This window comes from Schistocerca piceifrons, chromosome 4 (genome assembly GCF_021461385.2).
Source record: "Schistocerca piceifrons isolate TAMUIC-IGC-003096 chromosome 4, iqSchPice1.1, whole genome shotgun sequence".
Lineage (NCBI taxonomy): Eukaryota > Metazoa > Arthropoda > Insecta > Orthoptera > Acrididae > Schistocerca > Schistocerca piceifrons.
Window position 1 is genome coordinate 377,462,808 of NC_060141.1, and position 19,253 is coordinate 377,482,060.

The following is a 19,253-nucleotide window of genomic DNA, read 5'->3' on the forward strand; positions in this document are numbered from 1 at the left end:
TTTATGGAGGAAATTGTGTATTAAATCCTTCTCCATTACGTGTCCAGATCTCCGGTGATTCCACGCCTTAATTATTTTCCTTTTACAATCTCTTTCTCTTCAAAACAAACCGCCAACGGCACAAATGTTAATTGGCTCGCTTTAGCGAGAAGAAAAGCAGAATATGTGTCTCTCAGAAACACGTCATTCCCTCAACAGATACTCTAGAAGCTGTCCTAGTTACCACTCTAACAACCATGGAGAATGCTTATATGCATCTCTGTTATTTCAAAGAATAAACGCACTAGAAAATACTTTGGCGTCGACGACCTGTCGCCGCATATATTACGAGAAAATCAGATCAGATAACTTTTCCAAAGTGATTGAATGAGGATGTTTGATTGAAAATGATTAATTGGTGCGTGGTAGAGGGTATTTGCTGTGGGGACATTACACTATGTAGGTTTTATTTTTAAAAAAAGCGTACAGACTTTGTACTGTTATGCTTTGATTGTCGCGATGTCAATACACAGTTTGAAAATGGCTGAGGCTGCTTCTTGATCCGTAGTGAAACACGCGTGTGGAACATGGTTAAAAAGTGCTGAGAAATAGATTTTTCCTAATGTTTTTTATTTACAGCGATAATCGCCATTGAAGTTTTTCGAAGGACTGTATAAGTTACAGTTGAGACACAAACTCGAATTATGTGTATAACGGTGTCGGTAGCGTAGTAGATTGAAAATTTAATGTAGTTCATTGTTCGCTGGGTGAAGTCATGCCTCAGTCATTTTTTTTTTTCTCGTTCAATTTGAAATACGGTCCCTACATATCTTAATTGTAAAATTCATCATCATTTTATTACGAATAAACACGTCTTCTACTTTGTAATTACATAATGCATGCGACATTCCTGTTTTCATTTCAAATATAAATTCTTAATTATGGATATTTTATGAAAGACTGTTAATAAAGAGCCGGCCGAAGTGGCCGTGCGGTTAAAGGCGCTGCAGTCTGGAGCCGCAGGACCGCTACGGTCGCAGGTTCGAATCCTGCCTCGGGCATGGATGTTTGTGATGCCCTTAGGTTAGTTAGGTTTAACTAGTTCTAAGTTCTAGGGGACTAATGACCTCAGCAGTTGAGTCCCATAGTGCTCAGAGCCATTTGAACCATTTTTTTGTTAATAAAGGTTGCTTAAATTAAGAAAACATAACAATTTAATTTTTGAGGCAAGTATGAAAAATCAAATACTCTTTATTTTGACTGCGGTCATTGTTTTTTTATCACAGATATAGATAAATGTCGTAGAAATATGAAAAACAATCATTTTCACAGCATTTAGCACACCATACAAATGCTGCATTTTTACATTTGCTGCTGTACCATTACAGTATGAACCGAACGGAACTGATGTGGAGCCAAGTTATGGGATTTGTGAGGACAAATCACAAGACTGTTAAGCTGCCAGACGTACTAGAACTAGCACACGCAGCTTTTTCACTCGTCACTGCCGGGCGCTGGCGGGATACAGAACGACGCGTCATACAAGGAGAAAATGCAGCGCCTAGGTGGCTTCTGTTTTTAATCGACTCATCAATGTAGGAGATGAAAGTTCCAGAACTGAACTGTATCTCGGATTCGGATGAAGAAGGAGTTAAAAATTATCAGACGACTAATACAGTGGCTTCAGTATTCAACAACACGGTGAAATCCCTGCTGTATGCTTGTGCATCTCACATCGCTCGCTCAGAAAAAATTACCCTATGTTCAAGTTAGGAATTTTCACCACTCTTGTTTGTGATTAGAATACTATGTTAGGTGAGAACGAGAGCGTTTTATCTTTCCGTCTGGTCACCTAAGAAGTGTGCGACAGTGCTAGAGTTTTGCCGAAGATTATTTCATTCACTTTAAACAGGGCCGCTGCAAGGCACGTGCGAAACGTGCGGCCGCACTTTTTTTAATTTAGGACAAACTCAACATTCATGCCCACGAGTCGATTCGAAACCAAACCACGAAGTGAGCGGCTTCGGAAACTGTGGCATGGCGCCTCGACTACCTGCCGGTCGAACAAGGGGAGGGAGGACTAATTTCTTCCTCGCCACTGTGGCAGCACCGTCGTTTTTACGCCGGAAGAACAGAGGGGGGGAAGCAGTCTGGCGTATGAGTGGAGCGCTGCCGGCCTGTTACGCGACGTGCGTTTACTCACAACTAATTTTGCACAAGACGAAATCTAATTTGGAAATTCGAATGCAACGTTCGATACTGCGGTTACATGTTAAACCTGAAACAATTTTGCCAAGCCCTTCAATGGCAGTTTCCGAGTGTTTTATTCTTCCGCATTATGGAAAGAAATGGTTGAACATTACTATAGTCAAACATGTCCAACACCTACAATGGCTAGAAGTATTCCGAATGGGTAAATACGCTGCGAGTAATTACAAGGGATAAAGACATTGCTAATAAGCCTTGCATAAGTTGGGTTTCGACGTATTTTTGAAAATTTTTGCTATCCGTTTCTGAGTGATAGTCGGACTTCTGGTTTTTGAGCCATGAAACACCTGCCTCCGCCTGCATGAACAACAATTAAACTCTGATCGGCACTTCTGTTTGACAATACTACTCGCACACTATCACTTTGCCGACATTTATTTACTGTATAATGTGTGTGAATCCATGTTTCATCTTAGTAAACTACTGGTCGCTTTGATTCTGATGAAAACCTAAGAAAGTATGGTCTTTTAGCAATAATGCCCTCTCGTCCGCACAAAACAAAACGTTAATTTTGACACCTTCTAAAACGAAAATCCACAGACAGAACATTGCTTCTAAAGGTTTCCTTGCTAGCTTTGAAGTTCGTTTCTGTTTGACAAAAGTTGTGCAGTTTTCGCAAAGTTCGTATTTATTTCTATTGTTCGTAATGCCATAGAAATTGCTGCCTGATAATACATTTATCCATATACTCGGTCACATACTTATTGTGAGCTTCTTGCTTCTTCTTCTTGGGCACTAGTTTAACCGTAGCCTCGCTGTACCTCGTCACGTGACCTAGTTCCTGGCACTGCCGCGTCACAACTTCGCCTTTCCAGGCAAGCGAAGAAAAGAGAAGTGATATGGCGATGACTAATTTGTCACCCCTTATTCCAGAATCAGACACGAAAAAAGTGACAGATGGAAATTACGACAGATGTCGAGTGTCAGTTCTTTGAAATGAACAACCACAGTTCAGTGAGTTAATATATTTCGACTAGAATTAGTACCCGTCGATGCCAGGGTGTGTATTGCATTATTATGTTACTCCATCTCCTTATTCTTCCTCTCTCCATTGTCTTCCACCCCACTCTTTGACCGTTTCACCTGCGTCTGTAGTGAAATTCGGCATGAAATTCAATTTCACGCGGCTCAATTCTTAGGACTTCATCTCCTGAACAGGGTATCCTACAGTAATATAATTTTCCGTTTACGTGCAGTGGAATATCAGGAAATTGTCTGCGAAGTGTGTTGCAAATAAAGTTAGTACACTGACATCAACAGTTAGTGTCACGTAATCGTTCTTAACACGCTGGATCAAAACATGTCCGACGGTAGAAAAAGACTGTCTGGCAATGAATATAGGAAAAGACGGGCGCTGAATGAAGATGATGATAAGAAGCGAAAGGATGCACTACAACGATATTTAAAGCCAAAGACAGAACGACCTAGCAGCGGCGAGGGTGGAAAAATAGATCCTGAAAGTACAGAAACTAGTGGAGCTACTGCAGCTACATCTTTATCGTCAGGATATGACCAGAAAGTTGACGAACAGTACTGCGACCACCGTGACGGTGAGTCATCCACAACATGTTCAACAGACCTCGTCTGGACTCAAGACCTGCTTTGTGACGAAAGCTCTGAGATTGAAAAATCAGTCAGAACTGAAATTAGGCGACCCGATTCGGAAAATACCGGAGGAACATCAGCTGACGTACTCACCACCGGGGAAGGGATTGAAGGTGAACCTAAATTGGAAGGCACAATTGACTCAGATCCCGGAAGATGGCCGGAAATTATTACCGACTGCATTCGAAAGACTGGTCATGCGAGGTCCTCCCGAGCGCATTAAGGAAGCTGAAGAATGTCCTAAAAACGCGGACAACCGGCGTTTCAGCCCTGTGCACTACAGCTACTCTTTGAAGAATTTAGAAGAAGCAGATAGATATTGGTTGGTGTGCTCAAAGAGCAAGGATGCTGTGTTCTGCTTCTGTTTGCTTCGTATCTCGAAAGTCACGGGAAGTCTACCGAGCATTTGAATTCACATAAAAAGTGGATCGTGTTTTCCGAGGGACTGAAAAAGTCACGAACTATCGACACCCATCATCAAAGGCTTCTGAATACTGAAAGCGAATATTGGAAAAATGTTCTACAGCGCTTAATAGCAATAATTCATTTTCTGGGTCGACAGTGTCTGCCTTTGAGAGGAAGTACAGATACACTCTTTCAGCCTGACAACGGAAACTTCTTGAAACTCGTTGAATTATTCGGAAAGTTCGTCACTGATGATGGAGCACCTGCACAGAACAAAGCAAGGTGAGAATAAGGGTCATTATTATCTTGGAAAAGAAACACAGAATGAAAGAATTCATCTTATTGGATCGTCTATAACCAACAACATTCTGTTAATGATGAAATCTGCAAAGTATTACAGTATAATTCTGGACTGCACACCAGATATATCAAAAGTTGAGCAGATGGCAGTTGTGGTACGTTTCGTCAAGGAGACAAGACTCGACGGGGTATACGATGTCAGAATTCGGGAGCATTTTCTGGGATTTCTTTCCAGATTCTTCAAGCTCCACTTTGACGCAGGTCGTACTCAAGTTCTTGGAAGGTAAAAAAAAAAAAAAAGAATCCTTATGTGTAAAATGAGAGGGTAAGGATACGACAATGGAGCAAACATGAAAGGAAAGAAGTCTGGTCTCCAGAAAAGAATTTCAGATATGAACAAGAGAGCATTTTACGTACCATGTAGCAGTCACTCATTGAATCTTGTTGTAAACGATACCGCTATGTCTTCTAAATATGCTGTTTCCATGTTTTCGACAGTGAAATGCTTGTATGACTTCTTCTCGTCCTCCGTTCGACGTTGGGATGTCTTGAAGAAGTATCTGCCGAACCTGTCGCTGAAGCCACTGAGCGATACTACGTGGGAAAGTCGCATCGATGCACTTACTCCCCTGAGGTTTCAAATTGGAGGCGTTTATGATGCACTGGTTCACATATCAGAAGAATTCGATGGCATGACCGCTCACGAAGCAACGTCACTTGCGAATCAAATAAAAAATTACACCTTTCTCACTTCTCTGGTAATCTGGTACGACATTCTGCTTCACATCAGTGTAGTCAGTAAGACCCTCCAGACCACTGACAAAAATGTTTCTGAGGCCGTGGAAATGCTTGAAAAAACGAAAGCATATTTTGAGACCTGCAGAACAGAAGAAAAGTTTGTGTCTTTCTTGACGGATTGCAAAGAATTGGCTGCAGAATTAGAGCTAGAAGATCTAACGTTACCACGGATAAGTGTTACCCCCACGGATAAGTGTTACCCAGCGACGAAGTAAGAAGCCAATACACTTTACCTATGAAGGAAGGGGTGAGGCAATAGATGACCCAACAAAACATTACAACATTGAATTCCACTATTATCTTTTAGATTTAGTAACCACATCTTTGGATGAGAGATTCAGTCAATTGAAATCTCATTGTGATTATTTTGATTTTCTCTACGACATCGGCGAGCTGAAGAATGCACTTCCTGACAGCCTGGACACAAAGTGTAGAAACCTCGCAGCGATTTTGCAAGATCATGTGTCAAGCGACATTGATGCACTGGAGTTGAGGGAAGAACTAAAAGTGCTTTCAACATTGTTGAAACCTGGAATAGGTCCAAAAGAGACTCTGAAGTTTATAGGAAGACATGATTTTTGCCCTAATGTTAACATTGCTCTGAGAATTCTCCTAACACTCCCAGCGACAGTTGAGAGTGGAGAAAGGAGTTTCTCAAAACTGAAATTGATAAAAAGGCATACCTCCGAACAACGATGAGCCAAACTCGTTTGAATGATCTTGCAACAATATCGATCGAGCACGAGCTTGCAGAGGATTTAAATTACACAGATCGTGTGAAAGAGTTTGCACAAGCAAAAGACAGGAAGGTTCGATTTGTTTAGTATTTTTTAAATTTTTATATTATGATCAGTGTCTTGGTTATTTGCTGTGTTGGTTCTTATTTTATTCAACATTAAACAGTTATTTTAAATATTATTGTTCAAACCAAATTATCGTTAAATTGTAAATATATATTTTTTCCATTGAATACATTATCTGTTCACGACCACTGAAAAATGTTTTTTTACGTTAACTGTAAGTTCATGGCGCGCGGGATTAGCCGAGCGGTATAAGGCGCTGCAATTATGGACTGTGCGTCTGGTCCCGGCGGAGGTTCGAGTCATCCCACGGGCGTGGGTGTGTGTGTTTGTCCTTAGGATAATTTAGGTTAAGTAGTGTGTAAGCTTGATGACCTTAGCAGTTAAGTCCCATAAGATTTCACACACATTTGAATATTTTTGTAAATTGACAAGGCTTATTAAAATTAGATAGATTTCTTCAATCAGGTTTGACTCCATTTTTGAGCTGGTGCCCAGCGACTGTTTTGTACAAATCTGTAGAGGATGTCACCAATCAGTCGTAATTTTTGTTTTTATTTTCCAGATCTACATAGATTTCGGGCACAGTGTGGCTATTCTCAATGCTTTGAGCTATGTTTACAACTATAACCTCATGCTGAACGTAACTGTCAACATGACGGTTTAGATGTAAGTATATATTAAAAGCTTTGAGACTGGCCACTCAGTGGCCGAAACGTAGGTAGGTCTGAAAAGTAAAAACAAAAATTGCGATTGATTGCTGACATTTCCTACAGATTTGTTTAAATAAAATTCCACAAACGTTTTGTTAAAAAAAAACGGGAGGGGGGGGGGGGGCAGCGGCGGCAATTTAGCAGCTCGCAAGGGGCGGCACTTGGGCTTGCGCTGGCCCTGCTTTAAAAATTAAATGACATATACTGTTTCTCTTTTTACGTCTGAACTGCAACGGCCCTCATCATTGCATGTTAGTTGGACCAGCTGGCTGGCCAATGCTGTCCAGAATGAAAGCGCCGGTAAAGCTGTTGTCCAGCTTCATCGCTCAGTTTGTGTGCGTGTAACACAGCATTTAAAACGTATCCTTATGATCGTACTTGACTGTACTGGACACAGCTTGGTTTTCGCTCCACGTGAAACGAAATCCAATGAGATTCAAGCAGACGCGGATGAATGCATGGTGTAATGTTTACATCAGATTTATTCTTATGATGAACAGAGTATATGTAAGGTAACCCTGGTCCATCGTATGTGAGCACGGACGATCCATATTTTGAAGAAAAACTTTCAAGAATTGTTGATGAAGTGGGAAATGACATATTCGACTTTTCTGACGTGGAGGATGGCTATTTTATACTCAGCGAACATGATTAGGAATCCAGTGCGTCTGACGAGCATGAAAGTGGCGAGGAAAGTGCTGAAGGAGAGTCAGGAAGCGAAGAAGATGAGGACTGTGCTAGGAAATACTTTTATGGCTGTGGTGTGCGTACTGTAAGACCTTCGGTACGCACACCTTCAGATTATTTGACTTGTCACTCTAACGAAGTAGGCGAGTGTCAGCAATATGTCTCGTGGTCTTATTGTGGCGTGTTCACCTTCTGCCGTTAGGTCAGATGATAGCAATGCCACTTGCACGCTTAGAGTAGCATATTGACGGTGACCAACTTTAAACAGAACTTGATTAATTTTCACACACATTTATTAAAATAAAAAAAACATAGATATTACGTAACTTGATTCTGGATGCTGTTTACAATTGAGAATCTGAAGTTCCTTTGGTCTTGGTACGTTAATCTTATTCTCACATATCTCTGATACTTGACAAAGTGTCTATACATTTTTCTTCATGGCTATGTATAGGAATATGATAATCTTATTGGGCGCAGACTGAAACTTGACTATAGACTGGTACAGACTAATGCAGACTGACTAATCGGAGATCTGTACACTCGTTATAATACGTCGCGCATTAAGGTATCACTGCACGAGTGTGATCCGCGAAGAGAAAAGGTTCTATGTTAGCAGCAATCTCATTGGCTGCATTACATATTAATACACAGATCGGCGGAAGCAGAATTTGGTCCGTCTCTAAGGCAGCGCCATCTCGTAGTGCTGAGACTGACGAGCACTGCGCCTGTGCTGTTGTGCTTAGTGGGGCGCGCTCTAGTGGGAAAGTTGTGTACACGCTGACTACGGTGCCGGCCGGTGTGGCCGTGCGGTTAAAGGCGCTTCAGTCTGGAACTGCGCGACCGCTACGGTCGCAGGTTCGAATCCTGCCTCGGGCATGGATGTGTGTGATGTCCTTAGGTTAGTTAGGTTTAAGTAGTTCTAAGTTCTAGGCCGCTGATGACCTCAGAAGTTAAGTCGCATAGTGCTCAGAGCCATTTGAACCATTTAAGCTGACTACGCGGAACTATGTACACAACAATGGCGGAAATAGTTTCAAGTGGTTGGCAGTAGAACCAAACAGGAATGTCAGAATTCCAGCTCATAATATACTGAAGACAAACAGCACTTCCGACACAATCACAGCAATCACAGATCGACCCACTCATTGCTTGGAGCTATATTTTCAGTGATGATATGCTGAACAAAATACTTACATGGAAAAATAAAAAAATTGAAAAATTTCTGGGATAATAAACGAATAAGGAGAGAACAGAAGTCACACAATGTGTGAAATCAAGAGTTTTATCGACCTTCTAATCTACACTGCTGTGTTCAAATCGAATAACGAAGACATACTTTCTCTCTTTTGCACTGATGGGGCTTGCCGTGGTATTTTCCATAAGATTATGTCATCAGAAAGATTTGCTGTTAGCCGGCCGGTGTGGCCGTGCGGTTCTAAGCGCTTCAGTTTGGAACCGCGTGACCGCTACGGTCGCAGGTTCGAATACTGCCTCGGGCATGGATGTGTGTGATGTCCTTAGGTTAGTTAGGTTTAAGTAGTTCTAAGTTCTAGGGGACTAATGACCTCAGTAGTTAAGTCCCATAGCGCTCAGAGCCATTTGAACCATTTTTAGATTTGCTGTTATTCTCAACTGCCTGAGATTTGACAACCCTGATGACATGAAGTTATGTAAGATTTCTGATCCTGCAGCTGCTATAACAAACATTCTACACAAATTCAATGAAAATTCGCAGCGGTCCTACATTCTTGGGGCTAATGCTACAGTTGAATAAATGCTAATCGGCTTTAGAGGACACTGTAAATACAAAATATATATTCCACCTAAATCGGCGAAGTACGGCCTGAAGCTTCAGTGCCTCCGATTCCAGGAGTAATTATGTCTTCAACACCTATCTCTACTGTGGAAAAGTTACGAATGGAGCAGGATTTTCCCCAGAGGAGAATAAATACGCCGTTTCCACTCAGGCTATCCTTAGATTGTGTAAGCCAATAGCACATAGTAACTGAAACAAATAATAACTGGTATGAGTCAATCGAAGTTGCAGACGTGCTGCGGAAAAATGGTTTGACCATACTGGGAACAATGCGAAAGAACCGAAAGGAAATTCCATCTTTCTTGCTTTCCCATGGACTCAAAAGTTGGAACAACACTGTGCATTTACCAAACACATCATGCTGATTTCCCTTGTACCTAAGAAAGGAAGAGCAGTAACTTGTTATACCAACAATGCATCACTCCATAGAACATGATATGGAACGTGAAAAACCTGTAATTGTAGCCCACTGTAGTAACACAAAGGGTGGCGTTGATACTGTAGAAGAAAAGAGTGCTATATATTGTTCAAGCCGCCGTACACAACGCTGGCCCATGGCTGTGTTTTTCCGTATTCTTGATATGAATGTTATCAGTGCTTATATTGTTCACTTGTCATTCAAGGATAAACTTCATGAAAGCTTTGGCGTAAGAACTGATCGAACCCCCATTGCGTGAAAGAGTAATGAATAAACACCTTCCACTAGGATTGAGATTTTCTATTGGCCGAGTTATAGGAGCTGAAGTAAATTTCCATGAAAACCCAGAAAAGGAGGACAAACAACCTGGAGATGGAAGGAAGACGTCGAATTTGTCCACCAAAAAACAATAGGAGGAGAAGCTATTTGCGTCGCAGGTGCAAGGTCCCAATTTACTTGGAATACTCAAGCAAGGTGTGTCCACTGTGTGTGTAGGGTTACGCGATATGTGACCGCTTTCAGTAATGGAGATTTTTTTCAGTATAATTCATTGTCAAGCATACTCATTAATTTTAGCACTGATTGTACGTGCTCAAAATTAACCTGCAACAACCAAGTTTCAAGAAAGGAACTACACTAAAATATTTCGATATGTGACATCACTGAAAATTTCGATGAGAATTTTGAGTTCAATATGAATGTGTCTTTCCCAAAGCAGCGAAAAAATATTTTGTACATATGTTAAATACCATTTATGTATAACTGAAAAACAAATCTGTAGTACTACATGCAAAGAGTAGCGCTGCATGGTGGTTTTTACGTATTTTTCCCATCTCCTGAACGCACGACTGTAGTTGCATGAGAAGTACTGACGACTGTGGTTAAGGATAAAAAAAAATGTTTTGGTTGGGGAAGTTTAGGTAGCACATCGAAGATCAACAAAACAACAGTTTAATCATATAATCATTTAGTTTCATAGTTATTAGTTATCAACGTTAAACCGTGGCAGAATCAAAATACAGGAGAATCAGATAGTATCTGACATTAGGTGCATACCAACATGTGAAGCTTTCAAATGGGTCAAATGGCTCTGAGCACTATGGGACTTAACATCTGTCACGCCCGGGTTCCCGGGTTCGATTCCTGGCGGGGTCAGGGATTTTATCTGCCTCGTGATGGCTGGGTGTTGTGTGCTGTCCTTAGGTTAGTTAGGTTTAAGTAGTTCTAAGTTCTAGGGGACTGATGACCATAGATGTTAAGTCCCATAGTGCTCAGAGCCATTTTTTTCTTAACATCTAAGGTCATCAGTCCCCTAGAACTTAGAACTACTTAAACCTAACTAACCTAAGGACATCACACACATCCATGTCCGAAGCAGGATTCGAACCAGCGACCGTAGCGATCGCGCTGTTCCAGACTGAAGCGCCTAGAACCGCTCGGCCACATCGGCCGGCTGTAAAGTTTTCATCCGAGAGCGATGCTCGTTTAGCAGACAAAGTGTCTTTCCCCAAAGGTAATCTGATTCCGTGTTATAGTATCTACAGTCAGTCGACTAACAAAAAGTAGCAATTAACGCAAACTCAGTAAACAAACAGCAATAAACAGCCAACCCCTAGTTATTCTCGATTATTTACATCAATCGCGCATCCCGGAATAGCCACACACCTTCACGAGCAGAACTTGTGGTTGTTTCTGGGGTAACTCACCACTTAGACATAAAGTATTGATTGCACAAAAGACAGCAGTGAGAATAATTAGTGGTGTTCACCCAAGGGCGTCATGTAGGCACCTATTCAAGGAGTTAGGTATTTAACTGCACAATCAGAGTACATAAATTCGCCAAAGAAATTTGTTATAAATAATTCATCCCAATTCGTGAAGAACAGTGATGTTCATACGTACAACACAAGTGGGAAAAATGACCTTTCCTATCCGTTATTGAAGCTGTGAGTTGCTCAAAAAGGAGTACATTATTCAGTAACAAAAATCTTTGATCATTTGCCCAACAACATAAAGTGTCTGGCAGGTAGCAGATCAAATTTTAAATCTAGCTTAAAATCACTTCTTTTCCATGGACGAGTTTCTGTTTTAGAACTGGTAAAAAAGAACTGTACCTCTAAATGTAGTTGCATGTGTAGAACTAAAAGTTTCAGTAATATTAATTTTAGCACTATTCATGTGTGTTTATATATCTTGTAATCTGACTTGTTCCACATCATATCGATGTAATAATCGCGAAAATGATGCTCGGAACATGACATAACTAAACTAAACTAAACATGATTTCCGTGGGCGGCCCTACGTCATTCTTGTCATAAATGGGAGGTACCTAATTAACGAATGACAGGTTCCAAGAAAGTTAACGGAATTTAAAGAGTCCGAAAAAGTGTTCTAAAATTAACTTAAATGCTACTTCATTAAAGTTAACTTCATTAATAAACGGTCATGTGCCCATCCATGGCCACCACATTGTAGCACATTGTTACACTTTTCCAGTAGTTGCCACTGGGTTTTACTGATGATGAAAAGAGGTACGCTATATGCCCTAGTGTACGGGTTCAACGAGTGGAATGGGCCGTCAACGGAACGTCATCGACACGACATGTCACGTCACATCAACGTTTCTCGGGGAGAATGTTTTGATGGACCATAGCGAAGTCTACTTAGCGAGCAACTGTTACATTATAAGAACACTGACTACTATTGCAAAAAGATCTTCATATGTACTGGGGTACAATACTAAATTAAAGTATTTTATTTTATATGCTAAGAAATACACTGCAAAATAAACGGCACGTGTCTTGGTTCAAATGGCTCTGAGCACTATGGGACATAACTTCTTAGGTCATCAGTCCCCTTAGAACTTAGAACTACTTAAACCTAACTAACCTAAGGACAACACACGCATCCATGCCCGAGGCAGGATTCGAACCTGCGCCCGTAGCGGTCGCGCGGTTCCAGACTGTAGCGCCTAGGAACCGCTCAGCCACCCGGCCGGCGGCACGTGTCTTGTTCAATGTGTTTTACTCATGTTTTTCCAATGGAATAGCGAAAAAAGCCAAAACGGAAGTAAAACTGATACTGCATGCAGAAGATTAAAATAAGATTTGTAATAAATTAACGATGAACAGCAGGTAGCAGAAATACAGTCAGTTCTACAAGACAGTGTAAGCCATAATTTTAAATGTAACGTCCGCAGTGCTCTCGAATCGGTACTCAACGCACTTTTGCACAGTGTATAGGTAAACAGTCTAAGAGTTGAATGTTTTGTTTTGTAAGGTGCACTTTAAAATGAGTGCAAAATATCTGAAACATCAGAAGTCAGTGTTCCCTGTAAGTCATCCAAAGGGACCGATGCTTTCATATGCAGCTGCTGCTAAAATTCTTAGCAAGTTAAAGACATTCGTTGTGAAGTGGATCAAATTATATTTAGAGGTTGGAAACGTGATAATTTATCGGAGAGAGAGCTAATGTATGCGACAGCAAAACAAAAAATGTATTGTGAAGTTTACGTACGACTACCTGCACTTCGCCATAGAGACCTTTGTTGTGTTATATTTCATGCAGTGTTGCAGACATCATGTTTCAACAAGTCACAAGATTAACTCATTTCGCCGGCCGGGGTGGCCGAGCGGTTCTAGGCGCTACAGTGGAACCGCGCGACCGTTACGGTCGCTGGTTCGAATCCTGCCTCGGGCATGGATGTGTGTGATGTCCTTAGGTTAGTTAGGTTTAAGTAGTTCTAAATCTAGGGAGCTGATGACCTCAGATGTTAAGAGACATTGTGCTTAGAGCCATCTAAACCATTTGTGCTACCTAAAGTTCCCCAACCAAACATTTTTATTTAATCTGGATGCAAATCCGATCGAAGATCTTTGGTCGTTTATTAAGATGAAGCTTAGAGGAGCTGTCATATCAAGTTAGGACGATATGGAGATCGTTACCGAGAGAATATGCAGAAAATCTCGTGAAAAGCATGCCAAAAAGATGCCAAGCTAAAATCGATAATGGCGGCGATTAGATCAACTGTTAGGTAATTGTGCAATTAGTATTTTCACGTAAACATATATTTGTAATAGGGTCTTTAACGTCATGCAGATAACGACGTACACTTTCTTGTGGGACTGTATATAAACTAATTCAAGTACACGAAACGGCCCATCTAGATATACCGTAGGCAAACCATCAACTTCTGTCGAGGTGATATTGGACACCCTAATTGTGGATTTCTCTTCGTAATTTTTATTTGTTTCTTGCTTAACATGTAAAAAAACTTGTTTACACATGCTGAAATATTTACCAAACGATGATTCCTCCTCTTCCAGCTTCTTGCAAAAAGTATGGCACTCTCCCTCACAGCCTCGATTTTTTAACATTTTTCTGACCTAGACTCATTTTGCTCTCTGTTCCTCATCATCAAGTGCAATAGCAATCACTGCAAACTGCTTTAATCTCAATTTCGGCATTTTATGGCGATATATCATGGACTACGGAATAGCGCCTCTGGTGAGTATTTTATGAACCAGCTGTAATGTTATTAAATTCTTTCGACGTTGACGTGCCGTATAGCCTGAGTGCTCAGGAAGTCCTCTACCGTCGACGTGAAAAAAACGGCACGGTTACGTGACGGCGACTTTCCGGCAAGTGTGAATCCGTCTTTAGGCTGTGGTCATAGTGACACCGATATCGGTGAATTCTGCAGACGACCAACAAAAAATGGTTCAAATGTCTCTGAGCACTATGGGACTTAACTTCTAAGGTCATCAGTCCCCTAGAACTTAGAACTACTTAAACCTAACTAACCACACACATCCATGCCCGAGGCAGGATTCGAACCTGCGAACGTAGCGGTCACGCGGTTCCAGACTGTTACACCACACACTGTAGCCAATCGCATCGCCCGAACATGTAGACTTTCAACGACAATAGGTGAAATTCAAATAAATTTGTTTTCTTCGGTCAAATCGATCGATGTTCTCACATATGAGCCGTGAGAAAATGAAGTTTAATCCAAGAAGGAATGAGTTTGTGACATCCTGAGGATAAAAATATCAAAATCGGGGTACATTTCGAAATCTGTCTACTGAAATCGCAGGTTTATTGGAAACCACCCAAGTAGGCAATATCTTTATTGGGCATTTTAGGTGTGAATTATAGCCTCAAAAAATAATTTATTCAAATGAGAATTATGGCGTACCATATGCCTAAAGTTCCGGTCAAAGAAAACCATCGTAACGACTGGGAGAGCGGTGTGCTGACCACACGCCCCTCCTACCCGCATCCTCAGCTAAGGTTGACACTGCGGTCGGACGGTCCCGATGGGCCACTTGTGGCCTGAAGACGGAGTGCTTGCTTTTATGCTTAAAGTTACTGTAGTGCATCTTTCTTCTGTTGTGGTTGGTGGACATTGGCTGTCTACAAATTATTATTACTGTGTACTGACGAGTTAACGATTCTGTTGCGTGAAGTGGTTTGCAGATGTGGTGTTACGCGCGTCCGCGTTTCAGTGCTTTACGTGTTCAGAATTATCTTATTCTACTCATTGTTTATCTTTCACTCGTATGCTATGATAGTCATTGAAGGTTAATTAACATATGCCCATACAACTTCAAATAAATTCATCAAAACAGAGTGTTTGCAATCTTGCTTTTCAGCGCCATCACTAATCATCTTGAGTATGTAAAGCCGAAGACTCATACGTGAAACACTTTCGGATAACGAAAGCTAATTTCGAGTACTTGTAGAGGCGTGATTAAAGCTCAGTTAAAAATTCTATACTCACATTAAAGATGCCGTTCTGGCACAACTAATGACGTGAAACTTCGGTATTTGGTATGTGGCGATTCATCTTTCCAACATTCAAGCCCATACCACGTTCTGAAAAGTACAATTTCAAAGTTTTTGTTTGATATGTTGGACGCCATTTACGATGCCCTAAAGACTAATTTGAAAGGTAATATCTTTTCTCTTGCATCCAAAATACTACAGAATGTTAAATTTATTCTATACCGAATTTTGAAGCTACGCTTTGTGCAAATGCTCTAAAAAGACACTATCATAAGTTATAGGTGATCTCATTTATTAAAAACTACAATCAATCCAAAATTATTCTGCCACCAGAAACCTTGTTACTTCCTTTCTCAAATCCACTGAGCAAGTGTTCAAAGAGCATTGAGAAAATGTTCCAAGAGCATTGAAGTTTCTCATACTAGAATCTGATTATCTGAATACCCTGCCACCATTGCATTAATTTTCGCCATTTTTAGAGTAAGGTGGACTGCTGTGAAACCACAGATCTCTCTTTCATTAACTAAATAATTCTTCCTTACTTTACTTTTACTTTTCCGTGTCCAGATCGAATTTTGTTTTTCCAATAGTTAGCCACCGCTACGGCTTTGTCGTTGGCTTGTAGCAGGTCACTAAAACTGCAGGGCTCCGGCAGTAGTCGGCACATGAGCAGATGTGCCTCGTCTTGTGCCTCTCCGCATCCGCAAAGAACGTCGTCATCGTTAGTCAGCAGTCCCCACTTGCACAGATTAGTTTTGCATTAGGGTACACCAGCCCTCAGCCTATTTAGTGTTCTCCACACTGTATAAGGAAGTTTGTTTCCAGGTACCATTTGCTCTTTTGGTATTATCTGCAGTGCGGTTTGTTCATTCTCCCATTTACGGACTCTATTATCTTCCTGTGAACCATCAAGGATCTTGGTTCTTGCAATAAAGCTATTTCTAGACTTAAGTCTCCGAGCCTGAGTGACGTGCCCATTCAGTGGATGTCGAGAATCTGTTTCTTTCTTTGTTCTCTCAGAGTCTGCTGCCACCTGCCTTCTGATCTTGGATGGGGCAATTCCAGCAAGTAGGTACAAATTACCCGTTGGTGTGGGTCTGAGACAGCCTGTAACAATTCGCATTGTCTCATTTACACTTACATCAACCTGTTTAGCATGTGCAGGTGCTTCCCATACTGGCGCTGCATAGTCTGCTGCAGGAATATACAGAGCAAGTGCTGATGTTCTCAGTACTGATGGTTGAGCTCCCCATTCATAGTTTGTCAGCCTGCGGAAGATGTTCTTCCTGGAGCAGACTTAAGCCTTGGTGTTTTGGCAATGCTGCTTGAAGGATAGCTTTCTGTCAAGTACAACCCCAAGGTATTTAGGTGTTAGATAGTGCTTTAGCTTCTTACCTTGCCATGTAACGTCGAGCTCAACTCCAGCATCTCTATTGCACACAAATTTTATCCGTGTATCATATGACAGAAACAGCGTCTACTTTCACCACGTAACTTAACCATTATGTGCTCGTGACCTCATTGGCAAAACCTTTATATCCATGAGTCGCAGATCCTACCACTGTTGCATAATAAACCATACTCACACTGTTTAGGTCATCGGTCCCTAGACTTACGCACTACTTAATCTAACTAACTTACGCCAAGAACAACAAACACACACACACACACACACACACACACACACACACACACACGCGCGCGCGCGCGCGCGCGCGCCCTAGGAAGGACTCGAACCTCCGACGGGAAAGGGGCGGGGCGTGGGGGGGGGGGGCTCAGAGATTTGTTTGGTAGTGTCATGGACGTTGCCGTCGTAGTGTTGGCGTGGCGCAATGGAACAATCTACCCATCAGTTTCAGCGTTTAAATTTGTCTGGAGGGGACAATGAGACGGAGTAGAAATTCCAAACGGAAGTGATATTCAAAGGAAAAGGCGTTGTAGATATTGCCAACGGCATTGTTATTAAGCCACCACAGGAGAAAGAAGATGAAGTATAAACACGGCTGGAAAAGGCCGCAAAATGGGTCAAATCAAGGATGGGATACGTCATAGTTTACTCTTAGATGTTGTCTTTACTTTCGAGCCGTAGATAATAAATCGATTATCTTCTGTGGCGTAGCGTCATCACCGTAAACTGAAATAAATGAATGTGTTTTTAAAAGTCGGGCCTAGACATTGTGTACGATTTTTTGTCGCTTGTATTAAACCATTTGTCGGTTCCGATTCATTCGGTGCTTACTGTATTTTCATTCTTAGTGATTTTGAGATATTTTGAAAGAGCAGTTTTTCATTCTGGACAGTTTTCGCTTTTTGACCTTTGTTTGTAGGTATGGCTTTTTCTAGTTCGTCAACTGTAGTACGGAATAAAAATTTTACTTGTCGCCTTCGCTAGCACTAATATTACTACTATATTTTTCAGTCGATACTAGTACTATCGAAGGCGAAGAGACTGATATACGAAAAGTTTGTATGCCATACTTCAATTTATCTATACAGATCATCTGAAGAATAGGATATTAGTGCTAGCAAAGACGAAAAAAGCAACATACGTAACATTGGCATCCTGTACCTCGGTTGAACTACGAAAGTATTGTACTGTTCTTCAACTGACCTGGAGTATGAGAGACAAATCTTACGTATATTGTTATTTTTCGCCGTCGCTAGTACTGCTATGATAATTTTAAGTCGATACTAGTATGGGATATAAATTTTATGTACGTCCATTTGTTTTCGACTTCTTGTAGATCAACTGAGGTACAGGATGCCAATGTTACGTCCGTTGATTTTTTCGTCTTCGCTGGCGTTAGTATCCTATTCTTTAGTTGGCCTATATATGTCAACTGAATTATGGGACGCAAATTTTACGTATTTCGGGATTTTCACCTTTGCTAGTACTAGTATCAACTGAAGAATAGGATGCTAGTAGTAGCGGAGGCCATAAAAGCAACATGTGGACGAAACTGAGTCCGCAGTGAGTATTCACCTACTTTGGCAAAAGCTTTTTTCGTTCCAGTGTGGCGATGACTCGCCGGTTATAGTAATGTTGAAAAAAAAAAGTAAGCGGTTGAACCACTTTCAGATAAAATGATAATAATAAAAGTGTTAATGTCATTGCCAGAGCGATATAAACATTTCCGTTCAACATGAGTGTTCGTCCCCTTTGAGAAGCAATGAGTTAACTTCAAGATTGCTCATTGAGGAAGAGAGAAGTCATCAGTCCCATCACATGGAGGTACTTTTGACCAGTGTAAGCAGACAGCAAAAGATTACCTGTTATGCTTTTGGTGAGGAGGGCCAGTATGCAAACGTCCGTAAAATTAAAGCGAAGAGAGAAACGACAAGTTGCAATTATGGTAAGAAAAGAGGTCATTTGAAGTCAGATTGCAGGAAATCGAAGGAAGGCAAAAAGGCTCAGGATGCAAATGTCTTTATGTGTATGAATCAAGGAGATGACCTAGAAGATTATTGGATCACGGATACAGGTGCTAGCGAGCATATGTGCAACAAAAGAGAACGGTTTACGAAACTGAACAGTGTGCAAAGCTCAATGAAAGTTACTGTGGGTGGCGGTAAACTTCTTGATGTGATTGGGCGTGGTATTGTGGAAGTGTATGCATGGAACAGAGTAAAATTTATCAAGACAGTACTTATTTGAGTGCTTTTTATGCCGGACC

General features: G+C 41.2%; 1 protein-coding gene across 1 annotated transcript in view; it reads left to right on the plus strand.

Moving 5' to 3' along the window:
- Positions 1 to 3,547: 3,547 nt before the first annotated feature.
- The window catches only part of LOC124795855 (major facilitator superfamily domain-containing protein 6), a 416,563-nt gene continuing 400,857 nt past the window's right edge, over positions 3,548 to 19,253 (plus strand). The window contains exon 1 of the mRNA XM_047259937.1: positions 3,548 to 3,797. Within this exon, the coding sequence (XP_047115893.1) occupies positions 3,548 to 3,797 (250 nt within the window). The remainder of the gene's footprint in view (positions 3,798 to 19,253) is intronic.